We start from the raw sequence: 26432 nt of genomic DNA, 5'->3' as shown, positions 1-26432 counted from the left end.
AGGGATGGGGAATTGCAGGGATGGGGATTTGCAGGGGGTTATGAGTCTGTGGATGCAGGGATGGGGAATTGCAGGGATGGGGATTTGCAGGGGGTTATGAGTCTGTGGATGCAGGGATGGGGAATTGCAGGTGGTTGTGAACCTGTGGTTGCAGGGAAGGGAAATTGCAGGGGCTTGTGAGTCTGTGGATACAGGAATGGGGATTTGCAGGGAGTTGTAAGTATGTGGATGCAGGACTGGGAGTTTGCAGGGGATTGTGAGCCTGTGGGTGCAGGGATAGGGAATTGCAGGGAGAGGGATTTGCAGGGGGTTATGAGCCTGTGGATGCAGGGATGGAGAATTTCAGAGAGTTGTGAACCTGTGGATGCAGGGATGAGCAATTGCAGGGATGGGGATTTGCCGGGGGGGGGGGGGGGGGATTTGCAGGGGGTTGTGAGCCTGTGGATGCAGGAATGGGGATTTGCAGGGATGGAGAATTACAGGAGTTTGTGAACCTTTGGATATAGGGGTGGGGAAATGCTGGGGGTTGTGAGCCTGTGGATGCAGGGATGAGGATTGCAGGGGGTTGGAGCATTGGGCTGTGTGGGTGCCTCGGGAATCTGCGATTCTGGGAGCTTGGAGCAAATCCTGCCTGGATTTGGGTGGAGGGAGTGGGTGACTCCGGGGGTGTTGCTGTGGTGTGGGTGGGCTCCTGGCATGCAGGATCCAGGCACAGCCTTTTTCCTTCAGCTTTATTTCCTGGTGCACTTCTCCCTAAGGAGGCTCATGTCAGATGGGATGGGCTGTTGGATTAGCCTAAGTCTCCGAGGTTTAGCTGGAATGTTTTCTCACTGTAGCGTTTTTCTCCCTTGCTCTTTTCCCTAAGCCTTTCCCTACAGACAGCTAATTCTCCCCTTCCCCCACATCCTGTCATAGCCCAGAGCATGTCACAAGGAATTAACGGCTGGAAAGGCCGGGAGAGGCTCCTCTGGAACAGTCTCTCCTTTCTGTGCCCGGGGTGGCCCCCTCTGTGTGTCCCTTTTGTGTCCCATCCAAGTCCCCTCCCCCTGGCCATTCACTGGGACGGTCGGTGGCCAGGAGCCTTTCCCAGCCCCGTGCCACGGCTGTGTCCGAGGGCTCCCGGCAGCGCTGCCGCTTTCCCGGTGGGAACAGGGCGGAGGTTTGTGCCGCTCCAGGGTTTTCCTCCTCTCCCGGCTCCGCATCTCTGACAGCATCGCCCGCTCTCGCTCCCAGTCCTCCTTCCCACAATCCACGTACAATCTCCTCAGAATAGGGATGATGTCACTTCCTTCCAGAGGGTGCTGGGGGGTGTGGAAGGGGGAGTCACGACCTCTGGCTCTCGGCATTCCCGGTGGATAAATGAGGTGCAGGGAGGGACTTGCTCTCAGGATGATGCCCGGCTCTGTCGGCAGGCAGATCCCAGTTCCCACGCCGTGCTTCCCTTTGCCGAGTGGGATTTTCAATGGCTGCAGGAAGAGTTTGCTGTTCCCTCCTGAGCTTGTGATGCCTGTCTCCCTGGATATGCACTTTTCCTGAAATACCCTTCTGGGAGAGGAGGATGCGCAGCGGCTGGACCACATGCCATGTAAGGTTCCTGCTTCCCTAGGTCTTGCCCGGCTCTGAGGGGGCTCCTTGTGCATGTGCTTCCCTTTTTTTCAGTGCTGGGAGCTTGGGGCTGCTTGTACTGGGATTCAGCTCTCAAGATCCTGGGAATGTTTGGCTCTTTGCAGCAGTTTTAGGGACAGTGTGAGGTTCTTGCTGTCACAGAGCCAGGGTCAGTGGTCTCAGGGCTCTTTGCACTCCAGCCTTCCGGTCCTCCCAGTTCCTCTGCTGGATCGTATCTTCAGCATCTTAAAACAGTTCCTGGGATATGCTGTGCTGGGATGAAGCTGAAGAGTTCTCACAGTGAGAGCTTTCTCTGGTGGGTTTTTCAGTCTCAGGCCTTCCATCATCTCCCTCCTTTCCAAAGCAGGGGCAAAGCCCTGAACCTCCTGGTTTGAATTTAGGAATCTTTGGGAATAAATTGGGAATGTTCCTGCCCTGGGAGCCTGGTAAGTGGAATGACAGTTCCACAGTGAGTATTCCCGTATGTGACAGTGAGTGACAGGCTTCTCTGCTCTGTCCCCATCTGTTGCCGTGGATAAGGAATCCACATTGGATATTTGTTGCTGTCGTTGATATCCTGCTTCTCGAACTGGGAGAGGGTGCTGGGAACTGGGAGAGCCCAACTGGAGGGGTGGAAGAGTTCCGGAAGGCGCGTTGGTGGGACACAGCCGAGGGATGACGGGAACGGAGCTGGACTGGGAGGTGCTGGAGGTGTATCCAGGGTTTGTGATATCCCAGCTATCCTGGGTGGTGAATGACAGGCACGATGGGGCTGGCAGGCAGTCTCCAGATGGCCAGAGAAGTGAAGGTAGAGCTGCAATGTACCCAGTGCTCTGATTATTCTGTGCTGAGGAAGTGGGAATCCAAATGGCGTTGGAATTTCGCATTTGCTTTGTTTGTGGAATGGAGCATTTCTTTCAACTGAGTGACAAGCTGGAAGTGGCCTGTTAACTATGGAATCTCCTGGAATTTAAGGGGATTGTGTAGGTTTTCAGCAATGGGTGGCTGAAATGGATTGGAAGATCCATCCCAGCGGCTGTGGGTGTTGCCCCAGGAGAGGAGACTCTGGATTTGGAATATTCTGGGAGGTGATGGGGGTAACTACACCTGACTGCTGGGTTGGATTTAGTGGGACAGGGCAGGAATTGGTGCCATGGGCTGTCTCAAACCCAACATTTGTGTTATCTGGAGGGTTCAACTTAGTTTAAATCATGAGCAGCCTGGACTGGTGGGAGCTGTCCCAATCCATGACAGGGAGGTGGAACTGGATTATCTTCAAGATCCCTTCCTATCCAAGCTATGCTGGAATTCTATGGATGTCCTCTCCTTTCTAATTTGTTTTACCCACAGCACTAAATTAGGGGCATCATATCCAAGTGTGGTTTTTTTTTTTTGCCTGGTACAGGAAGTATTGCAGGTAATATTCCCTTGGGAATGCTGTCAGAAATCCTGTTGTAAGTAATGGATGAGGACACTTAGTTGTCTGCTGTTGGGTTCCCAGAGGCAAAAATCCAAGAGCACCTAGGAGTTTGCAAGTGCAGCTTTGGAACAGCATGGCCACCACAGGACATGGGTGGAGCACTCCAGCAGCAGTGCATGGATGTGGGAATTGGGAGGTTGGAGGAGTTGGGAACTGAGATGGATCAATTGGGAGAGCTTGGAGCAGAGGGGCATAGGTGAGATGGAGCGTTCCCTGGTAGCACAGGTAAGAAGTGGGACAGGGATTAGGGCATGGAAAGAGGGACAGGACTAATCCTCCAATCCAGAAATCCCTGGTGTCTGTGGAAAGAGTGCAAAGACACCATCCTGGATTTGGCAAAACCAAGGAGAATTCCTGGTAGTGGGTCATGTGTTGAGCCAGGAAGGCAGGAGTGGGATAAGGTGTGCTGCCAGAGTCCCTCTGGAGCAGTTTGGAGTACGGCCAGCTGGGATGGAGTGGGATGGCTGTGCTGGAGGAGGCTGGAGCGCCCTGTGCAGTCTCGTGACTTTGCACCACTCCTGTTTCTATTTTCCAAAGGGTTTGGGAAGCCCTAAAAATAGGAGCACAAACAAAACCCAGGGAGGAACAGCAGCTCCTCAATCTTCCACCTTGGAACTGGTCGTGCCTGTCAGGGCTGGTGCGGATGTGATGGAGATGTGGAGCTGGCAGGATGCTCCTGCTGGTCCAGGGGGAGATCTCCTAGGAGCCAATATCCTCACTGAAAGTGCTGTTGGGAGCCAGTCTATAGTTCCCCAGATGCTGTCACTGGCTGTTAATGGATATTTTGGCTTCCTGAGCCAAGTGTGGGGGGGAGAATTGTTGGACAACAACAGCCTGGCAGCAGGTTTGTGCATGGAAAAACACAGCAACAGGGTTTTCCCAAGATTTGAGGCCAGGATGACCTGTCCCAAATCCCGCAGTGGCTGCTCACCATCACAGCCTAACAGGATTCCAGGTAATCCCATGAAGTGGATCTGGATGAGTTACACACCAGCTTCACCTAATACTTCCCACTCCTTCAAATCCCAGCCCTCCTTCCCGAGCATGCCATGCCCCCTGGTGCTTGAAGGAAGCAGCTCTGTGATAAACCAGGATGGCTCCCAGGTTGTGGGGCTCTCCAGAGGGGGCTGGAGAGGCTCAGCAGCAGCTTTCCTTCCATTCTTTTCCAGGAGGTGAGTGCTGTGCCTGCTGAACTTCCCGGGACCCGCCAGCCATGCCAGGGATTGTCGTGTTCCGCCGGCGCTGGTCTGTGGGCAGCGATGACCTGGTTCTGCCAGCCGTCTTCCTCTTCCTCCTTCACACCACCTGGTAAGTGAGAAGGGCACAAGGATGCTTGGAATTCACCCAGGAATTCTTCTGGCTGTTTCTGGCACGGCTGGAAATTCTCCCTGCGCTTCTACATGGGGCCGGAAAGTTTGGTTGGGACATTCCTGATGAACACCAACATTTTTCCAGCTTCTGTTCCCGTTTTCCAGCTTAGCTCTGTTCCAAGTTCTAGCCTAGTTCCAAAGAGCCTGACCAGAGCTTTTTGTTATCCTTCTGTGCTGCCCAAGATTCTCCACTAGAATTTAGGGTCGTGTTTCTCTACAGAAGCTCAGGAAAAACAGGCATGGAATTCTGGAATGGTTTGGGTTGGAAGAGGCCTCAAAGACCATCCAATTCCAACCCCCTGCCATAGGCAGGGATGGCTCCCACTAGGTTGCTCCAAACGCTGTCTAACTTGGCCTTGAACTCTTCCAAGGGATGTTGCAGCCACGACTTCTCTGGAGTGGCAAATCCCATGGGATAATGTGGCACGGATGAAATGATTCTGATGGGGGTAGCAGGGCCTCTGGACGGCTTGTGGGGGTTTGGGGCCCAAATGAAGAATAATGTAAGGAGCTGTGGGATATTCCGTGGTTTCCTTGGCTTTCCTGCCCGGCAGGTTTGTGATCCTCTCGGTGGTGCTCTTCGGGCTGGTGTACAATCCCAACGAGACGTGCTCCCTGAACCTGGTGGACCACGGCCGGGGCTACCTGGGGATCCTGCTGAGCTGCATGATCGCCGAGCTGGCCATCATCTGGCTCAGCATGCGCGGGAGCATCCTGTACACGGAGCCGCGGGACTCCATGCAGTACGTCCTCTATGTGCGACTGGGTAAGCGGCCGGAGCCTCCACACTTCCCTGTGCTCTGCCCTGGGGCCTCCTCTCCCTGCCTCTGGGGCTCCTCTGGCACGGCCAGATGGCTGCCAGGATGTGCCGTGCATCCCAATGAATCCATAGGCTGCGCCTTGTCGTGGCTGTCAGACTGGCGGACGATGTCCCAAATAGCCTCCTTTTCCTCTCATGGAATCTGCTCCCCTTCTGTCTCTCTTTTCCCCCCCCTACGTTTTCCAAGGATAGAGGCATAAATCCCAAAGGTTCTGACCCCGAGGTGTTGCCTCTTGACTCACCTGATTCATCCCTCCAGGCACTGGGAGCAAAAGAGGTTTTCTACCTGCTCACTCCCTTTATCTTCCTATAAGCAATTCCTCTTGTTCCCTCTCCAAAAACTAGAGCAGGGAAGAGAGCTATTCCTTGATCCCTCATTCCCTTTTAGCTTGTTTTCCCTGGATTCTGTTGCCTTCCAGGTACAGAAATTTAATCAGATTTTTCTGTGCCAAATGAAAGGTTTCAAGAGAAAAATCTTGGGGGATTCAGAGCCAAATCCATTCCAAACAAATCATCCGTTTGCATCCCTGCTTTTTTCCGGGTTGTTTTCCTGCAGAATCCTCTAAAATAAGGATAACCTTGCTTGAAAGCTCAGTCTGGAAGACTTGGAATGCTCAGTGCAAGTCATTAACGCAAACAGCAAACAAATCTCCCTCTCCAGCTTCCCAGCCAGTCTCCCTAGGGAAGCATGGAGAGCCTGGCAGTTTGTGTTAAAACCAGACTAAGTGGGGCAAAGGAGGTAGGGACAGTCCAAAGAAAGGTTTTCCTGGCCCCCCAAAACATCCCTTCTTCTTTCCTTAAACTCTCTGTGTGCTCAGGAGTGGGATTTCCTCTGGATTTTGGGTCTTGTATTCCCTTTTTCCTGGGTATTTTGCTCCTGGTGGTTGATCAGTTGTGCTGATGGAAGTGGGAGCGTGACCAGTGCGTGGGCAAGGTCCATGTGACTATCCCAATTTAAGCATGTGCTGTTTAATGCAGAGGAATTTAGGGAATTAACTCTAATGTGAACCTGGGAATGTCTCATCCCTGCTCCTGCTGCTCCTGTCCCGCAGCAGACAAAGGGGAGAGGAGCCAAGGAAAGCAAAACCTAACTCAGGCATAAATTGGGTTCATCAGGAACCAGTCCCAGCCCTGATTCCTTGCCCAGGAAAGCTCTGTCTCCTGGAACTGGTCTTTCCAGGTCTGTAGCAAAGCCACTTAAGGAAAGATTCTGTGCCAGCAGGAGATAAGGAGGGTGAGTGGGATAAGCCAGGCTGGATTTAGTCTCAGGTCCACCAAAATTTAGCAATCCCAAGCAAGGTATTCACCTTCTCCACACCTGATTGCCCACGTGTCCTTTGGAATTCTGGGGAGAAAGTGGGAGGATGGGCACTTCAGAGCAGTTTCCCAGCTTTTGTTGTTCCAGGGAAGCACTGTTAATCCCCAGTTTCTAGTTTGCTGTCAGTCACATGCAAAACTGAGGAGCTCCTTAGGCGCTGTCTCCTTGGAACTGTTATGGGAAGGGCTGCAAAGGTGCTGAGAATGTTTGCTAAGCATAGTGAGCAGGATTAATCCTGGATCCACACACTCACATATTTTGGATCCGTGAGTCAGGCCAGCTGTCTGAGGTAGTTAAGGTTTGGGTCCTGTCATTCCTGCTGCCTCAGGGAGTCTTTCCAGCAGCGTGGGAGGAAGGTCTGGATCTCTGATTCATACCTGTGACACAACCAAGGGCGCTGACCCCTCCACGATCCCATTTTTTCGGAGCCGTTTGGAACATGTCACACTTTAGGCTCATCTCCTTACACATCCCCTTCCAAAGCGTTTTTATACCTATTCCTTGTGAGAAAATGGGAAGAGGAGCTCATCCTTAGGGAAGAGGCTGCTGTCATCCGTGCTGTTCCCATTTTTTCCAGCGATCCTGGTGATTGAGTTCGTGTACGCCATCGTGGGCATCGTGTGGCTGACACAGTACTACACCTCCTGCAACGACATCACGGCCAAGAGTGTCACCCTGGGTACGGAGCTGGAATGTGGCCTGGGAGCATTCCAATGGATTGGCGGGCATCCTTCATTCCCCTATGCCGATTGACTCTGGGAAGTGGCTGGGAGCTGTCAATGTGGGGCTTGTTTTCCTGTTTATTGCTCGGAACAGTCCTTCCATTCATCCGCCTGTGCTGCCGGCGCTCGGGCAGGGATCTGTGTTCCCAGGGAAGGGCAGTCTGTAAATTCTGCTCTTGCCCTTCAGAATGGTTTTACTGTTTTCCTGGAAGCCTTTCCCAGTCTCCTGGTGGGGATGATGTTAATGGTGCAGCCCCGGATACTCAGGGAGCATTTAGTGGCCCCATAAAACAGCCGGAAGACTCCTCCAGCTGTGGCTTAAAAGCCTTTCCCGAGGATTTCCTTTTGGGGTGGGAAGTAAGAGCCAGAGCACATGACTCCTGTTTTGTTTTTTTTTTTTTCAGGAATGGTGGTGTGCAACTGGGTGGTGATCCTGAGTGTGTGCATCACTGTGCTGTGTGTCTTCGATCCCACGGGACGCACCTTCGTCAAGCTCCGCGCCACCAAGCGCCGGCAGCGCAACCTAAGGACCTACAACCTCAGGTGAGGCAGCATTCCCTGGGATCTGGAATTCCAGGGTGCCTTGGGTGCAAGGGACCTTAAAGATCATGGAATTCCAACCCCCTGTCATGTGCAGGGATGCTTTCCACTAGAAAAGGTAGCTCCAGCCCGGCCTTGGATGCTTCCAAGGATGGGGCATCCACGGCTTCTCTGGGAAATCTGTTCCAGGGCCTCACCACCCCCACAGGGAAGCATCACTTCCCAATATCCCATCTGTCCCTGCCCTCTCTCTGTCAGTGGGAAGCCATTTCCCATTGTCCTGTCCCTCCAGCCCCTTGTCCAAAGTCCCTCTCCAGCTCTCTTGGATCCACTTGCGGCGCTTAAGATATCTCCAGAGCCTTCTCTTGTCCAGGCTGAACATTCCCAGCTCTCCCAGCCTGTCTTCACAGCAGACTGAATTTCCCTTTTATCCAAGGACACAGAGATTTAAGGAAAGAACCAATGAAGGGTTTCAGCATTACCAGTGCTGTGTCCTTATGGCTATAGGCACCCAAAATCCTCCTCAAGCCAGGGAATTACAGGATGGTTTGGGTTGGAAGGGATCTTAAAGCCCTTTAAGCCATGGGCAGGGACACCTTGCACTATCCCAGGTTGTTCCAAGCTCTGTCCAAGCTGTCCTGGAACACTTCCAGGGATGGGGCAACCACAGCTTCCCAGGGCAAGGTTTCTGGAAGGGTGTCCTGATTTTTCGGGATCTTGCCCTTCTCCTTGCCTTGCTGCAGGGACCATTCTGCTCCGCTGAAGGGAATTTTGGGAGGATGCAGCTCCCTGTCAGGTGCTGTGTATGGGCACCTGCATCCAAAGGAGGCAAAGCCATGCAGAATCCAGCTGGATTCTGCCTTAGTTACTGGATTTGTGGGTCCTCATGTACCCTGCTGATCACAACAACTTGTTTGTCCACATGCCGTAGCAGCGTTTTCCGTGGAAACACTGAGTGTGTGCTTAAATTTTCCTTACTTTGAGGCAGCATCTCCTTCCAAATCCCCTTTCTTCCTTTATTTTCCTCTCCAAAATCCAACCTTTTGCCCTGAGGTTTCTCCTATTTAGTCTTGGCCAAGGAACAATTCCATTTGTGTTGGCAGTTGAATCTTGTAATTAAGAGTTGATTCCATCTTGGAGCTCCCCAGATGGGGAGAGAAAAAGCTTTTTTTCACCAAGCAAAGCTTTTTCTGAAGGATTTTTTTCCAGTAGGGGACAACACAAACAGGCTTTGTTTCCTTTGATTTGTGACTGTCCTTGAGGAATGTGGCTTTGGAGGGCATCAGGATGCGAGGGATAAAAAATGAGGCTTTCAAAAACCACTCCATAAATATCCCATTTTTCATTTGGTTTATGTATTTTTCTGTATTCCAATGACTTGGAATGAGGTCTCCCTTTTGAGGGAAAATGGTCTTTTCTAAGAATAGTGCATCAAGTTCTGTGAGAAGGAGCCTGGGTTTTTTTGTGGAATGTCAGATATTCCTCCTGACCTTTCCAATGTGTTACAGTGGCCTGGAATATTTGGAATTAGTGCCTAGCATGGTGATTCTGCTTGGAATCAGGACATTCCCAGGAAGATAAGAAGGATGATACTGTGGATGTAGTACTGCATCCAAGGAAAAAAATTCTTTCCTGTGAGAGTGGTGAGGCACTGGAATGGTTTTCCCAGAGCAACTCTGGCTACTCCATCCCTGGAAATGTCCAAGGCTGGATGGGGCTTGGAGCAATCTGGGACAGTGGGAGCTGTCCCTGCCCATGGCAGGGGCCGAAAGTGGTTGAGCTTTGTGCTCCCTTCCATCCCAAACCGTTCCAGAATTCTTGATGATTTTTCCAAAGCAAATCTGAGCTCCACAGCTTGCACAAGTAAATTCAAACCAACCCCAAAATTCTCTCCTCTGTGGGGAATTTTGAGATTTCAGAAAGCTGAGTGAAGGCCTTTCTCCCTTGGCTGGGTTTTTCCCTCCAGGCCTGCAGTATTTATGGAGAGCTTGTTCCTGCTGTTCATGGATTTTCCCTCTGGAAAGGGAATGTTAACAGCTGTTAACAAGCAAACGCTGTGGGCTATGATGTGAAAAACAAACATCAAATGTGACTGTTCACTGCTCAAACAATTGTTTCCAAAGGATACATTCCCAACTTCTCCCTCTTGCTGAAAGAAATCCTTTCCAAGGAATAGATGAGGAAGTTCTCTGCCTGGCTGGATTGTATCCCACGGTGGTTTTCCTTTCCCAGTGGCATCGTGGTGTGTGTGGGCTGGGAAAAAGAAACAACCCAATAAAGGGCTTGGCTTGCTGTGCCAAGGCTTTTCCATGGAGCTTTGGAGCTCCTACTGAACGAGTGGAAGTTAGGAAGAAAGAATTTGGGAAAAGATGGAGGGAAAACAGCTCAGAGTGCACTTGGTTGTTGAGCCCTGCCAGGGAAATTCTGGAGTTCTTTGGAATCTGGGGGAGCAAAGCCCTGCTGCCACTCATATTCCCATTCCTCTTCTGAAAGGTTATGGAGAGCTGTTTTCAGATACTCAGGCAGGAGCTGATGGATCCCTGTGGGATCTGCTCCTTCCATTTCAAGCAAATACTCCTTTGCCAGCTTCCTTTCCTTCCAGGTGCAAACCACTTTCTGGGCTTGGACTTATCCTGATGGGATACCCTGCCAGAAAATGGAGTGGTGTTTTATTTTGGATTGCTCTGGCCTGCATTAAATCTGTGTTTCCCTAAAAAAAAGAGGAGTATGGACTTCAGGGAGCTTGGCACTCTGGCCCGGAGTCAGTCCCTACTTCTGTGGCAGGGGGTGGAACACAATGATCCTAAAAGTCCCTTCCAACCCAAAGCATTCCTTGATTCTGTGATTGGGAAAAATTGCATGTCTGAAATGCTCAGGGTCTCTTGTGCCATTCCCACTCCCTCACCCTGAGGTAACTTTCTCCTCCTGAGTGGTTGCACATCCTGGCACATGGAGCAGCTGCCAAATTGCAACAGGAACTTCATTCCATCCATCCCATTCACGCAGGATACCAGGTGTCCAAACACAGTGCTTGATCCTGTGGATTCACACTTCTCTGGAGCATATCCAGGGAAGGGAACAGAGCTGGAGCACCAGGGGTGGCTAAGGGAGCTCAGGGGGCTCAGCCTGGGGAAAAAGAGGATTGGGAGAACGTTATCTCATTTTTCCAGGGACAGCACAGCCTGTGCCACTCCGTGTTGGATCCTACACCATGTTCTGCCTCTCCTCACATTCCTGCTCTCCCCTTTATCCCCAGACACCGCCTGGAAGAGGGACAAGCCAGCAGCTGGACACGCAGGCTCAAGGTGTTCCTCTGCTGCACACGGACAAAGGACTCCCAGTCGGTGGGTACCAAATATCTCCTGCTGGGAATCAAAATATCAGTGGGAGAAATCTCTGTTTTCCCTCAGGTTAGCGCATCCTGGGCAGCTACCATTTCCCTTTATCAGCCCCTTCCTGAGTGCGTTCTCCTGTTGTTTCCATCAATCTTACACCCTTAAGGAGGAGAATTTGGAAATGTGAAAACAAAAACCTGGAAGAATCACCAAAATCCTTCTGGATCTCCTGACAATCAAAAACTGTCTAATCCATAGATCCACAAGAAGGTCACTGGAAATTTTCATGTGCTGCCATTGGTATTTTTCCTTGCTGTTCTCTAGCAGGGAAGGGTAAAGGCCTTGAAACTCCTTCCCCAAAAGTTATCATTCCATTCTCCTTAGAATCACTAGGAGCAGGTTTCTGCCTGAGGGTGGGATTCACCAGCATTCCGGAGGACCTGCTAGAGAGGCAAGTCAAACTTTGGAGCTTGAAAAGTTTGCTTTTGATTTAACTAAGTCAGTTAAAATTCTGAGGATTTGAGGACTCCTGAAGGAGCCAGCAGAACCAGGGAGTTGTTCCCAAAGGGAGGAGAAAGTCATAAAAATCAGGAGATTTGTGTACTTGCAGACACTGAGCTCTGAATTAGTTACAACCTCTCAGGGAAAAAGCTGGGATTTATCAAGGACATTCCAACAAAACCAGCAGTGGCCAAAAAATCCGCCCAGACGTTTAACTCCAGTTAGAAGGGCGCAGAAAATGACAGGGAAAGCACCAAGGGACCGACCACAGCCGCTGTGTCCTCACTAAATATAGCCCAGAGTTCGTGCTCCAAAAGGATGCAGCGGGAAAAGGAGCACACTGGAAGGGATGTGAACGTGGAGAGGAAGAGAAATGAGACAGGGATGGAAAGCTCCAAAGGGAAAGTGGAAAAATAGAGTCAGGTGAACGTTTGTTCTTCCCAGGTGATGAATTGGATTAACAGCATTTCTTAGGGAGTGCTGTGGAATTGTCCACAGGTGCAGCTTCCAGAGTGTGGAAGGCTTCAGGAATTGTCACAGTCCTTGTGCAGAAATCCAGCACTGTGTCTCAGAATGCTGCCCCTCCCAGGATCCCTCTCCCTGGCTGAAATGCCACCATGTTCCTTGGGAGTGTCCTTCTGGGAAGTTCAAGCTCAGGCCTGCCATCTCCCAGCTTCTCTGCTGGGGAAATCCATCTGGAAATCCATCTGGAAAACTGAGACCAAGGGAGCTTTGTGCCCTGGCAGCTCCCACAGCAGCTTTTTCTTGGTGCTTCAGAGCAGAGGCTCTTCCCTTCTCCCTGAGAGCACATCCAGGTCACCTTGCTAAGGTGCTGGAGACTCCTGCCCTGAGGGCTCAGTATGGATGCTGCATCCTCGGAGAGAGAGCCCTGACAGGCACCTGAATGCCCTGAACAACTCTCATTTTATTCAGTATTGCAAAATATTCCAAATATTTCGAATTCTTTTTAACAAACTTTCCATTTTGCAGTGACTGTTACTCTTTTTTGTTAAGCTTGGAATAAAAGTGGATTCCAAATGCCTCACATTCCTCGTGCTGTTGAATTTCCACTTTACATCCAGCTTTTGAGCAATTTCCAGCCTCTTTTCTCTGCAGGAACAAGCCCTGACGTTGTGTCCTGGCATGGCAGCGTGTGGAATGAATGAGCACGTAATGGATCAGAAATGAATCCGTTGCTGCCCATCCCAGACCCCATGGAAAAAAAATGTAGCAGCAGAGGATCATTGTCCTCTGGGCTGGAAAAGTGTTTTATGGAATGGACATGGCTTTGGGGAAAGGATCTGGGGTGAAGTCTGAAGCCTCAGAGCCTTCAGGGTTTGTAGCAGAGCACTCCAGGTGGACAAACAGGAATAATGTCAGGTGTTCCCAGAAAAAACTGTTCCTTTGGAGCGGAAAATATGCACTGAACTTCCATCAGGGCCTTTTTTTGTCACAGCATCCAGGGCTGGAGCTGCCACTTTGGATTAATAGGTGTTTGTCCTGTTTCCTTTGGAGGCTCTTGGCATTTCTTGTGAGCTCACAGGAGCCATGCTAGGATTGATGAGGTCAGGATTTCAAGGATACTGCGGTTGGAATGCCGGTGGCTTTCCAAAGGCACTGCTGGCACAGAGAGTTGGCACCTGGAGCCCCAGTTCTTAATGGGGATTTAACTGGCTTTTGTAGGGAAGTGAAAAATGACTGAAAGTCATCCCACATGCCAGGAGTTTGGCAGGGATAAAAGGATGTAGGTCATTCCTGCAGGGAAGAGAAGGGATTTACTGTCTTGATGGTCAAAGAAGGGAGAGGAGAAATCCCGTCCTGGAGTGCTCAGGGTTTCCACAACACTCCAGTCTTGTGGGTTTTGATGCTGGATAAAGGATACTGTGAAAACGCAGGGTAAAGGTTCAGGTAAGGCTGTGATCATCCTTGTAGGAAAAGTTTTGGATAACAGGAGTCAAATATGGATCATTGGTGAGTACAGCTCCATGTTTTGTTGCTCCAGCCTCTGGATCATCCTTGTCTTTAGGCTGGAGTAATGACAGGTCAGCACTGACCCACATTCCAGCCCCTCTCCAGCCTCCCAAAATATTCTCCTGTAAGGTCTCGTGGTTTTCTTTTCCTGCAGCACAGAGCAAAAAGTGGAAAAAGGACATTTCTCATCAAAATATCTTTGTCCCTCTGCTCTAGGGCTTTGCTTGACCCTCTCAGGTCACTTCCATTTCTGTCCCTCCTTTTTTGGGTTTGGTCACCTTCATTCCTGGGAATTCTGCATTCAGTGTCTCAGTTGTACTTTTCTTGCCTTTTTGCTTGGGTGTCATCCAAAATAAACTTGGAAAAGCCTGGCAACATGGACAAAAGGATCCCAGGTCTGGGATAAATTTGGGTGAGTTAAATTTGGACAGAAGGATCCCAGGTCTGGAATAAGTACAGGCAAGTTAAATGTGGGCAAAAGTAAATTTGGGGAAAGGCTCCCAGGTTTGGGTTAAGTTTGGGCAACAGGATCTCAGGTCTGGGATAAATATGGGAAAAAGGATGCAAGGGCAAAGTTAGGGTTGAAGAGACTCTTAAATAGGACAAAATTAGTGTTTTTTTCCTCATGTAATGGCCTTTATTCTGCTTTAGAGGAGAAAGGATGACTCTGAGGTAGCACTGGATTGGGATTTGCTTGGTTTTCATCCCACTTTCTCTGTTTTGTTGAATAGAGAGAGCCAAACCCATTCCCTTTCCCTCCCTGTGTCCTGTGTGAGCTGTTTGGATGTCGAGGTGCCCACACACGGCACAAATCCAGCCCCCGAGTGTGACTGTGGAAAACAAACACGACACAATAATCATGTGATTAGTCCAGATCTGGCATTCCCTGCAGGAATCTCGCGCCTGTTTGGGAGGCTGAGCTCCAGAAACGAGTCCAGTTCTCACTCTGTGTCCTGTTTCGAGGCTTCCCACACCCAAACTCCTCCTCCTCCCTCTCCAAGCCCTCTCTCCCTGGATTTTGCAGGATGCCTACTCCGAGATCGCCTACCTTTTTGCGGAATTTTTCCGGGACCTGGACATCGTGCCCTCGGACATCATCGCGGGGCTGGTGCTGCTGCGGCAACGGCAGCGCGCCAAGCGCAACGCCGTGCTGGACGAGGTGGGCAAACGTGGCAACCCCTGCCATCCCAGCTGCCCTGGGTGGGATTCCCTGCAGGGAAACAGCTGCAGGGCTCTGCCCACCTCACCTCCGGGCTGTTCTCGCTCGCTGAGGTGGGGAAGAAAAATAATGGGGAACTTCAGCAGCTTTCCATGAGTTTTTCCCTGTCAAACGCCTCTGCTGGTGCTGGAATCTGGATTGGTCCTCTCCAGGCAGATGATACAGGAGGTTCTCTTGATGCCAAAACACCTCCAAGGGGGTTGTAGGTACATGGAAATGAATGGGAAGATTATTCCCACTGTATAAAGATAATGGAGAAGACTCCAGCAATCTGCAGGGGGAAAAATTCCTAAAATTTACAAAATTCCTAAATTTCCAAGCCGCTATTGAGGTTTGCAGATTGTCAAGCCAGTAGGAAATGGGATTTATTTTATTGGAGTATTTCCCTTGATTTGGGATTCAGGAAAAATTCCCAGTTTTCCAAGCTGCTGATGAGGTTTGCGCATTGTCAGCCCAATAGGAAATTGATTTGTTTTAATGATTTTTTCCCCCTTGAGTTGGGATTCAAATCAGGGAGGAGTAAAACCATTGGAAGTATTTGAGGGGCCTGGTTGGGATATTTGAGAGTGGATTTTTGTCTTGCTGTCACATGTAGGAATTTTTCTGTGTATTTGTGGCTTCCAGGCAAACAATGACATTTTAGCTTTCCTGTCTGGAATGCCAGTGACCAGGAACACCAAATACCTGGATCTGAAGAATGCGGTAAGGCCCTGGGATATGGGATCCTCCAAACTCACCTGTGATCCTTGTTTTCTTTTCCTCACTGGCTTCTCTTATGCCTTTCTGCCCCTCTTTGAAATCATCCAAGAAATTCCATGAGAATGGAATGAAACTTGATCTCTGGAGGCTTGGTGAGGTGATTTTGCTGCAAGAGAGTCAGCACTGTTATCCATGATTTATTCCAGATTTTGATTCTTCCCTGATTTTGGTTTATCCCTAATTTATCTCTGATTTAGATTTGTCTGACTTATCCCTGATTTTGATTTATCCCTGATTTTGATTTTCCCACCAAATTTCCACCCCCTCATTATCCCCCTGCCATTTCCCCCTTCAGCTCTTCCTCCAATTTACCTCTGATTTCTCCCTGATGTTTCCCTGATTTTCCCCTCTGATTATCCTGCTGTGTTTAACTCCAACCCCCGATCCAGCTCATTGGAATAACTGAGCTTTTATAGGATGCAACTGCTTCACATTGGCTTTGTGGCTCTCTCCAGGCATCCTCTGGCCTGCTGGAGGGGGGATATTTAGGGAGCTCATTTCCAAATCTGCAGGAAGGAGCTTCCTTGGCAGCATGGTGGGATACCCCAGAGAATTCCTCAGGAAATCAGGCAGAGGAATCTCTGGGAGGGGGTGGCTCTTGCCTGGCATCCCCACCTCGCTCTCCTCAGTCACCACAGCGCAGCTGGGAGAGGGGGCTGGCACTCAGCACGTGCCTAACCATGGAAAAAGGGAATGGAGAGGGGAATTCCAGGAGATGGCAGGCTCAGGGAGTGCCGTGTCTTCCAGCAAGAGATGCAGCGGTACCGAGAGGTGTGTTACTACATGCTCTTCGCCCTTGCTGCCTATGGATGGCCTATTTACCTCATGAGGAAACCCACATGTGGACTCTGCCGCCTGGCCAGATCCTGCTCGTGAGTGCCCATCCTCATCCCTTTTTTTCCTGCCTGGTTTTCCCACGTTTAGAAAAACTCTTCGTTTTTCCCCATGTTTATTTCATCCCCTTGGTGCTTCCTCCCTGCTCGATTTATTTTCTGTCTTTTTCTCCTCGTTTTTTTACTTTCCATCTCTCTGGGCTTCATATTCCAAAGGCTTTCTGAATCCCTTCCAGTTCCTAGTACATAAACCAGCCTGTCCTCTGCTCCATCCTCTCTGGAGCATGGAACAGCCAGCGGAGACAACTCACCTGGCACAACACCAAGTCCAAAAAGAGCTTCTTGGAGCTCAAAAATCAGGGAGTTGACATTTGGGTCCTGATTAAAAGACCTCCAAGATTTGCCTGGCTTGGGCTGTGCTCCCTCAGATTAATTGGATTTTTCCAGCTCAGAATTTTTGCCCCGGTGCAAGGGTTTGTTTCCAGTTGCCAGAATTCTGTCACCGGATTCAATTTGGGGACAAGCTTTTGGCACTTCCTGGGCTATTGGGAGGAATGTGATTCCTTTGGAATACTTTTATTTATGAGAGAGGAAAAAAGGAAAATCAACCTGAGCTTCTCTTTTTATTTTGGGATGATTCTAAACCCATTGTTTTCCTATAAATAAACCTGGAGCTCGGTCAGTGTTGGCTTTTCCACATTGAAGCACTGGAAAACTGTGCTTCCAAGGACAGTATCCTTTGAGGAGCCATCCCACCCCACAATCCTTAGATTCCTTGGGGACTGGCTGCACTGTAGCTCTCTCTGGTGCTCAAAAGGAAAACTGCACCCGATCCCAGATTTTGAGGCTGTTTCATGGTTTTATCCTTCACTTGGCACTCGCTGCCATCGAGATGAGGTTCGGAGGGGCCGCCTTTCCCTTTCCTCTAGGAATGCCACCCCAAATCCAGCCTTTCCCCCTCAAAGCCGTGCTTCCTGCCCACAGGTGTTGCTGCCTGTGCCCGTCGCGGCCGCGCTACGCTCCCGGCGTCACCATCGAGGAGGACAATTGCTGTGGCTGCAACGCCATCGCCATCCGCCGCCACTTCCTGGACGAGAACATGACCTCCGTGGACATCGTCTACACTTCCTGCCACGACGCTGTAAGCACAACCCCAGGCCCCCTTCCCAAGGGGATTTACCCCCTTCCAGCTCTGCTGGGACAAAGAAGGGAAATGAAGCCTTTTTCTCTTCCATTTCCATCAAAAAATTCTGGTATTTGGACACAAATCCTGTCATATGCTCTGTCTCCTTTTCCCCAAGGATAATCCAACAGGAATGTGTCTCCTGATCTCTTGCAGGTTTATGAAACCCCTTTCTACGTGGCTGTGGACCATGACAAGAAGAAGGTGGTCATCAGCATCCGGGGGACTCTGTCCCCAAAAGTAAGTGGGATATGTAGTGGCCTCCTTATTGGATATTCCAGAGAGTTGGAGCCCTTCCCAGTTTGGAATCCTGACTTGGATTTGACTCACCTGAAGCAAGGTGACTGCTTTTCTTCCAGGATGCCTTGACAGATCTGACGGGGGACGCGGAGCGCCTGCCAGTTGAGGGGCACCACGGAACATGGCTGGGACACAAGGTGGGGAAAACAAAGGGAAAACGATCCCAAACCAAACAAAACCCTGTGTTTTTTTTTTTTTTAATTATTTCACTTTTTAATTATAAACCCCCAAATGGTCTTAATTACTTGAAAAAGAAGTTACGGAAAGGGCTTTGAGGTGTTAAATAATTAGTGGGAACAGTTAAAATCACTGGGCGTGTAATTAAAAACTCTGCAATTAGAGAATTCCAGATTCAGGAAGGCATCGTGGAGACGCACAATGAAATTCCTGGAGCCACTCAAATGACTTTTTCTTCCAACAACCTTTAAGGAATTTTCAATCAAAGCCTGAGAATGTGCTTAAAATTCTGCTGTGATGGGAATGTCCTCCAAGGATGCTGGCAGGACTCGGATCCGTGAAATTAGATGGGTGCTCTGTGTCTGTGAGCAGCTCTGGGCTGGCTAAATCCATTTATTCCAGAGCTGACCTTTGCCCCTGGCTGGCAAAGGAACGACGTGCTGAGTTTTTAAGATGATCAGGAATTTGGCAGCTTCCAAAGCTGCAGTGCCAAGCTGGGAAAGGAAAATCCAGAGTGAAGGTTGGAAGGAATGGAGCAGTTGCTGGAAGTGCTGCTGGGGGGAAGGAAGTGTTGCACAAGGTGGGATGTGGAGCTTGGAAGTCCTTGGAAGCCATGAGTTGGGAGCTCCAGCTTGCCTCATGGTGTCCTGCTGGAATACCAAACCTCTTCCCTCTGCTTTAGGATATAGAACCATGAAATCCTGGGATGGTTTGGGTTGGAAGCGACTTCAAAGATCCTGTTCTAACCCCTGCCACAGGCTGGGACACCTTGGAGCAACCTGGATTAATGAAAGGTCTCCCTGCTCATGGGACTGGGATGGGCTTTTAGGTCCCTTCCAATCCAAACCACTCCAGAATTCCATGATTCAATGAAAATCCAGGAATAGATCCTTGCAGAAATTGGCTTTGCTTTTGATCTTTGTATGAAAATATTCCTCCACTGGCGACTTCCATGAAACATTATCAGTTTATTCCCTTTGTTCCAGACAGAGCTTTTATTTGTCCTTTGTGTTATTTCTTTTTTGGGATTACTGCCAGGAGAGAAATATTCACTTTCTCTGGAATTATTATCAATAATAATCTACAGACAATGATGTGCTGTTGATTCCCGAGGGAAAACTAAGAGAGATAATGGAATTTTAAATGCATTTTTAATGTCCAGGAGTCAAGTTTAATATCCAAACAAATCCAATGTCTCACTTACACATTTAATTTGGAAACAAGGACTTGGCTATGTGGGAGCTTTCCTAGGATTTGTTTCATTTGGGGTGTTTTCCTGCTAATTCTGTCCCACCCATCCCTGGGGGTGTCTGTAAGCCATCCTAAAATTCCAAGTCTTGATGTTTACATGAAATTTTTTATCACTCCACAGCTCCAATGTCACAATTTAAAAAAATATTTATCAGGCCTCTGAGCTATTCTGGATCAAAAAATAGAGCTGGAACTAAAGTTTAGGGATTAGAATGCCAAAAAAAAGGGATTATAACTCAAAGAAGAATCCAACTTCACTATTTTTGCAATAAAGTCCACTGATTTTATAACAAAGTTAATTTTAAAAATAATCCTCAGCCAAAGGGATGAATCCAGATTTAATTGTTGAACTCCCAGGACATAGTTAGTGAAAATAGGATGTTACAGAGCTTTGTTTCCTGGTGTGGAGCCAACCAGAAGGACAAGGAGCTGCTGGAAAGTCCTGGAAGCTGAGCCATGATCCCAGTAATAACAATTTTCAACATTTTTCTCTCATAAATAGACCCTTCTGGGGTTTTTCCCCCAAAATCTTATATATCCCACAGCAGTTCTGTGCCTTTGAGATGCAAAACAATGCAGAATATTTCTATTCCCTTTCCCTAAATTTTTGATCCATTTGGTTATTTACATGTGAACTTGCAAAATTAAGCCCAAATAGTTTTATTAACTTGAAATTGGATTTGTTTCCTAGAGAATTTATGGATGCCTACATCCCTGGAAGTGTCCAAGACCAGGTTAGATAAAGTTTGGAGCAACCTGGGCTAATGGCACATGTCCCTGTCCGTGGAATGGGATGATCCTTAAGATCCCTTTCAACCCAAACCAGGATTCCAGGAATTTTAGGGAATTTTTCCAATGGTGAATCTAAATTGAAGTTTACAGTCTCATTCCATAATCATTAAAATCCCTGTCTCCATTAGGAAATAATTACCAAAAACACGTCCCAAAGGCTGACTAACATCCCAGCAGTGACATCACCGTGGATTTGGGTCATGCTCCCTAAAAATAGAATCCCAAATTCGCGGTGGGAATTTAGATCAGTGGCCTGCTGCTCACTTCTCATTAGGATTGGGAGTGGAGACTCTTCTGGAAGCTGGGGAGGAGCTGGGACAAGGCATAACCACTGTGGTGCTTTTTGGTGGTGGCAGCATTCAATTTATCTCATTTCCATGAAGTGGGGTCTCCCCTGTCCTGCTTCCTCTCTTCAGTATCTGGATTGAGATCAAAGACATCTCAGGTACTGAGGACCTGGAAAAATCCATGTTTCTTTGCTTTTTTTTTCCCCTTACTGGCTTCTCTTATGCCTTTCTGCCCCGCTTTGAAACAACCCAAGAAATTCCATAAGAATGGAATAAAACTGGATCTCTGGAGGCTTGGTGAGGTGATATCAATGCAAGACAGTCAACATTGTTATTCCTGACTTATTCCTGATTTATCCCTGGTTTTGATTTATCTCTGGTTTTGATTTTCCCACCTAATTTTCCCACCAAATTCCACCCCTCATTTTCTTCCCACCATTTTCCTCCTCAGCTCTTCCTGTGATTTACTTCTGATTTCTCCCTGATGTTTCCCTGATTTATCCCTCTCATTATCCTGCTGTCATATCCTCATTACCCTTTTTAACTCCAACCCCCAGTCCAGCTCTCCAGGATAACTGAGGTTTTATATATTATTATTTACATATATTTTTCTTTGCTTTTGGAGCCAGGAATCTTTTCTTATCTGTGAGATGAAGAGTGAGCCCCCAATAACATTCCCATTGTACTCACACCATTTTAAGATAGGGATTTAAAGGAAAACAGCCAAGGAGATGATTTTCCCCATGTCCCCCCATTTTTTGGAGTTCGGGCTCACTTCCCACTGAGTTAAACTGTAGCATTATCAGGAATTTATGCAACAAACCAAATTCCAGTTGCTTATTTATAATTGCACTTGGAATTGCACTGAACTACATTTGGAATCTGAGAAACACTCCTCAGCAGAGAGGAGGAATGTTTAGACCCCGATATGATCTTTTCCATCTTCCAGCACTCCTTGACTTCTAGGGAATAAAAACTTTTAATAATTTGGGATGAATGTCCTCTGACAGCCAAATCCCCTTAATATTGATGGCTGCAGAAGGCAGGAACTAATTCCTTGTGCTTTTCCCTTTGGTGTTTGAATCATTAACTCTATTAAAATGATTCACACTTTTATTCCCAGATTTAAATTGAAAACTCCATCCCATATTTACCTGGAATAGGATAATTTGGGTTTAAAACCACCAATATTTAGAATATCCAAGTCTATTTCTCTGTTCTGCCCCAGGTCCCTTGGCCTGAAGTACCAAATCCACAATCCTGTGTTTAAGTTAATTGGATTTGGGGTAGTTTTCCCCCTAAAATCCCAGGAATAGGCCCTCGGAGTGTTCCTTAATTAAGAACTGCCTTTACTCCTTAAGCACCAAAACTTTGGATATGCAGAGGGGAATCAATTCCCCTTCCATCCACATCCATACATTCCAGAGCTTCCTCACCTTCTGGATGTTGAGATGCCATTTACATCCTGCTGTGTGTTCCTGCTCCCACAGGGAATGGTGCTGTCTGCTGAGTACATCAAGAAGAAGCTGGAGCAGGAGATGGTGCTGTCCCAAGCTTTTGGGCGGGATTTGGTGAGTACGAGTTGTCTCTGGACAGAGGATGAGATTTCCATAAAAACCTGGGTTTTAAGGGAATCTCTGTGTCCCTGAGTCTGTTGTATTCATTTCTCAGCTCTTCCTTTAATTCCTGTATTTCCAGCTAGTTACTCATTTTGTGGAATGGTTTGGGTTGGAAGGGACCTTAAAGCTCATCCCATTCCACCCCCTGCCATGGGCAGAGAACATTCCACAAGATCAGGTCGCTCCAAGCCCCATCCAGACTTCCTGCAAGGCTTTTTTATTTTGGAAGCACCAATAGTGCAGAGCTCCTGATTATTTTCCTTTTCCTGAGGCAGGAAGTCCCACATGGTGGCAATGAGGGACAGGGAGCATTAAAACCAAATCAGCAGGAACTAAAATCCCATTTTTATGGAGATATTCTTTGGAATGTGGTGGTGACTGTCCCTGTAGGCACATTCCTGGTGGCAGGGAGATGTCACAGGACTCAAGGGAGATGTTGGGAAGCAGCTTACCTTGGTTTATATGTTAGAAATAGTTGCTGAAGTGCTGCCTTGGGATATTTGGTGGATGGAGGGAGAGATAAACCAGCATCCAGCTTTTTGGGATGGAGCTTCATTCCTCTCTGCCTAGAAAGGGAAAATGGGAGCTGTTCTGTTACTGAGGAGGAATATTTCCTGGCTTTAGGTCCATAAGTGCCATCCCAGGTCCCACCAGCACAGGACCTTGTTTCTGACGGTTGCCAAGGACAGATATTCCATAGAAAAGTGTCCAGTGAGGTTTAGAGACACTTTCTGTGTGAGCTTGGATGTTTTCAGGAGGGACAAAAAGCTCCCATCAAATCTTAAATAATTCAGATAGCTTGTGTGCCTTTCCTTTTTTTTTTTTTCCCACCTTCTTTCTTTCAGAAAAGTCCCAGTAGGCCAAATGTAGAATTCAAGAAGTGAATGAATTCCAGCCTCCAGTGAGGCCCTGGCATGGGTTTCCCAGAAAAGTTGTGTCTGTCCCATCCCTGGAATTGTTCCAGCATGGGTTTGATGGGGCTTGGAGCAACCTGGGCTAGTGGAAGGTGTGGAGTGGAATGGAATGATCTCTCCCTTCCTTTCCACCCTAAACCATTCCAGAATTCTGTAATGATTCCATGATTCAGAACAAGCAAGGAGCCATTCAGCTGGAATCTGGAGGCTCATGTATAGAAATAAACTCCAAAACTGCGGAAAGGGAGAGATTTGGAGGATAAATTCAATTTCATTTCTAACCTGACCTCGATTCCTTGTTGTTGCCATGTTTTTTAGGGAAGAGGAACAAAGCACTATGGCCTGATTGTGGTTGGGCATTCCCTTGGAGCTGGCACAGCTGCCATCCTGTCCTTCCTGCTGCGTCCCCAGTATCCGTCCCTGAAGTGCTTTGCTTATTCCCCCCCAGGTGGGCTGCTCAGGTAGGTGTTGGGATACACCTGGGATACACTGGATCCTACTTGTGAGGCTCTAGGGAGCAGTGAAATGGACAAGGCAGCCTGGAGAAGCTGAGTGTTTCCTCTGGGATATAGTTTGGTATTCAGGTTAGGATTGCAAATAGCCCCTTTCCCAAATATTCTGGTTTATAACTGAATTGTCCATGGGTCTACATTTAATGGGAAATGGGTGCAATTTCCTTACTCTCTGCCCTCTCCCACTGAATAGATGGAAATAAAGGAGATACTTGACCAAATGCAGGTGTCTGCAGCAGCTGATCCAGTTGTTTGGACTCCTTTTCCAAAGAAATTGGAATTGAGATGTGATTTCTGTCATTCTGCAGCCTAAAATTTCTCACAGGGATTGTTCTGGTTTCCTTCCCTTGGCTGTGGGGCAAAACCAAGGAGAGATTAATTGTGAATCCTTCCCATTATAAATGGGAACAGACCTTCTGGTCATGTCATTCCCAAACAAAACATCCCATTGGATTGCTGGGAAGTGAGGGAAGGTCTCCTGGTCCTGACAGACACCATGGGGATCCTTGGAATCAGCTATGGATCATGAGAAGCTTCTCCTGGTAGTTCCTGCATCATATTCCAGGTGCAGGCAAGGGTTTTAAACCAGCCTGCTGCTGAATCTGGATGCTGGCATTCCTTATTGTAGTATTCCCAGCTCTTCTGCAGCCACAGAGCTACAGAGGAGGATATTTCAGGAGAGTTGTACAGCCTTCTGCTCTAAACTTCCACTCCTGGATGCCTTGGTAGCTCCTGACTTGTGTCATGCCCAGGATCATCCCTAGGCCAGTGAGGCAGCCTCTGCCCATGGTGACTGGTTGGGAATATCTGCAGCAAACTCAGAGTGGGAATCTTGATTTCTTTATTCTTGTCTTGGAAGTCAGGTTGCTGCAGAAATTTGCCATTTGAATTCCCCCAAATATTGGGGTATTTCATCCTACATTATAGCCTCAGGAGTAGGAAATATCTTCTTTCTTGGCTGTTCCATCATTCCCAAACTATTGGAAAATTACTATGAGGCATTCAGTTCAAGCATTTCCTTTCCCAGCTATATCCAGAGTCCTGTGCAGGGGAATGATTGGGCCGTAGGATGTGGAGATCAGGCTCTTCTTCCACAAGGCACAAATCCCCAAAGCCTGGAGCTTGGATTGGGGTCTGTGCCCCTGGTTTTCCTGCCACTGAATAGGGAATGAAACACTGTTTGCTTCTCCTTGCTCCTGTTTCTCTTCCAGTGAGGATGCCATGGAGTATTCCAAGGAGTTTGTGACTGCAGTGGTGCTTGGCAAAGATCTGGTGCCCAGGCAAGTGGAGGAGTGTCTGAATTCCTTGATGAATCTCTGCTGTTCTGTCCCAAATCATCTGTTTCCTGTCTGAAACACTTGGATCATCTCTGTCTTCACCTTTCTCATTTTCCTGTCCTTTTATTGTTCTCTGTGTCTGTGTTTTTCCTGGACACCTTTGTTGGGGCTTTTATGAGCAAATCCCTCCTGTTTGAAAGAAAAGGGGGAATGTCTTACCTCCTTGTGGTACCTGGAATATCAGATGTGCCACCGTCCTGGTTTCCTGTGTTATTTTGGCCTTGTCCTAGATGTGCTGCCACCTCATTTGGACCAATTTGTCCCAAAATCCATGTTCTATGTCACCTCATCTCCAAACCAGCTCATTCCTTGTGCCTTGGCAATCCTCACATTCCTCATCTCCTGGGACACATTCTGCTGAGGGATTTGGAACAGGAGCCAGGCAACCTGGGATTTACCTGGATGCCATGGTCCTGTCCATCCTGTCATCTGCTCAGTGGTGTCATTCAGCTCCAGGACACTTTTCCAACTCACCTGTTCTGTGCCATCTTCGTTGTGACCTCCCTCCTTTCCTGTTCACTGATCTTATCCTTGTTATTGTCCTGGTAATTCCCTGTGCGTCTAACTCCTGGCTCCTGCTCGTGGGTGATGCCACAGCCCACTTCTGAATCCATCTGCTCCATGTTGTATCCTTATTGTGTCCTTTTAAACTCAATGCCTTGTTTACTGTGCTCCATATCCTTCTTGTCCTGTTCCCTGCCCAGGTGTTGTCTTCCATATCCATAACTTTCTTCTTTTTCAGACTCACTTCTTCTTCTCCAGAATCACATCTTAATCCCTTCTAGAATCACATCTTCCTCTTTTCCATAACCACACCTTTTTTCCAGAGTCACATCTTCCTCTTTTCCAGGATCGGGCTCTCTCAGTTGGAGGGATTTCGCCGGCAGCTTCTGGATGTTCTCCAAAGAAGCACCAAACCAAAGGTAAGAGGGAAGAGCCAACACCTGGAGATGTCTCTGAGCAGGGATGGGGGAATTTTTATGGCAAGAAGGCCTCCTCAGGATCATTATTTAGGGAACCAGAGGAATGATGGAAAGAGCTGGAGAGCTCAGTGGGATCATTCTAGCTCACTTGCTGAAACTTCACCATCACACATCCCAAATAACTGAGCAGGGAATTTTCTGTCTGAGCCTCTTTTAAAGTCTGTATTCCAAGTGTGGATTTTCCTGGCCAGTTAAAACTGGGAACAGGCTGGAAGTCCAATACCTGTGCTTGTCAGAACATTGGGGTGATGCTGTTCCAGGATAAATAGTCTGCTCATGTCTTGGAGATAGAAAATGTGGGAAGTTGTCCCTCCCCAGTCTTTACCATTGCACCAAGATGGAAAAAAGCCCATTAAATACAAAGATTTTTAGTGATAATACATGATGTAATTTACCTGGAGAGGGTATATAATTGGGAAAAGAAAATAAACTTCCAGAAACATTTGGATCATCTCTGTATCCAGCTTCCCTGTTTTCCTGTCCTTGTATTGTTCCTTATTTATTCCCAGTGTCACTGTGTTTTTCCTGGACACCTTTGGTGGTGTTTCACACACCTTTAGTTAGGCAAATGCCTCTTGTGTGAAAGAAAACTGGTTTTTTTTGC

General features: G+C 48.2%; 1 protein-coding gene across 5 annotated transcripts in view; it reads left to right on the top strand.

The window, feature by feature from the left end:
• Positions 1–26432, top strand: part of DAGLA (diacylglycerol lipase alpha) — a 62159-nt gene that overhangs the window by 26098 nt on the left and 9629 nt on the right. For 3 of the 5 annotated variants that reach the window (XM_058026243.1, XM_058026244.1, XM_058026248.1), the window contains 15 exons: positions 4255–4393; positions 5010–5221; positions 7171–7272; positions 7720–7858; positions 11112–11199; positions 14687–14821; positions 15506–15583; positions 16388–16512; positions 17458–17614; positions 17813–17896; positions 18016–18093; positions 21954–22034; positions 23315–23457; positions 24720–24788; positions 25696–25768. In XM_058026243.1, the coding sequence (XP_057882226.1) occupies positions 4299–4393; positions 5010–5221; positions 7171–7272; positions 7720–7858; positions 11112–11199; positions 14687–14821; positions 15506–15583; positions 16388–16512; positions 17458–17614; positions 17813–17896; positions 18016–18093; positions 21954–22034; positions 23315–23457; positions 24720–24788; positions 25696–25768 (1659 nt within the window). In that variant the 5' untranslated portion in view covers positions 4255–4298. Of the gene's footprint in view, positions 1–1412; positions 1586–4254; positions 4394–5009; positions 5222–7170; positions 7273–7719; positions 7859–11111; positions 11200–14686; positions 14822–15505; positions 15584–16387; positions 16513–17457; positions 17615–17812; positions 17897–18015; positions 18094–21953; positions 22035–23314; positions 23458–24719; positions 24789–25695; positions 25769–26432 lie in introns of all 5 variants that reach the window. The other 2 variants (XM_058026247.1, XM_058026246.1) reach the window with 2 other exon arrangements.

This window comes from Melospiza georgiana, chromosome 6 (genome assembly GCF_028018845.1).
Source record: "Melospiza georgiana isolate bMelGeo1 chromosome 6, bMelGeo1.pri, whole genome shotgun sequence".
Taxonomy (NCBI): domain Eukaryota; kingdom Metazoa; phylum Chordata; class Aves; order Passeriformes; family Passerellidae; genus Melospiza; species Melospiza georgiana.
The sequence above is the reverse complement of the archived record's forward strand: the minus strand, read 5'-3'. Positions and strand labels throughout refer to the sequence as shown.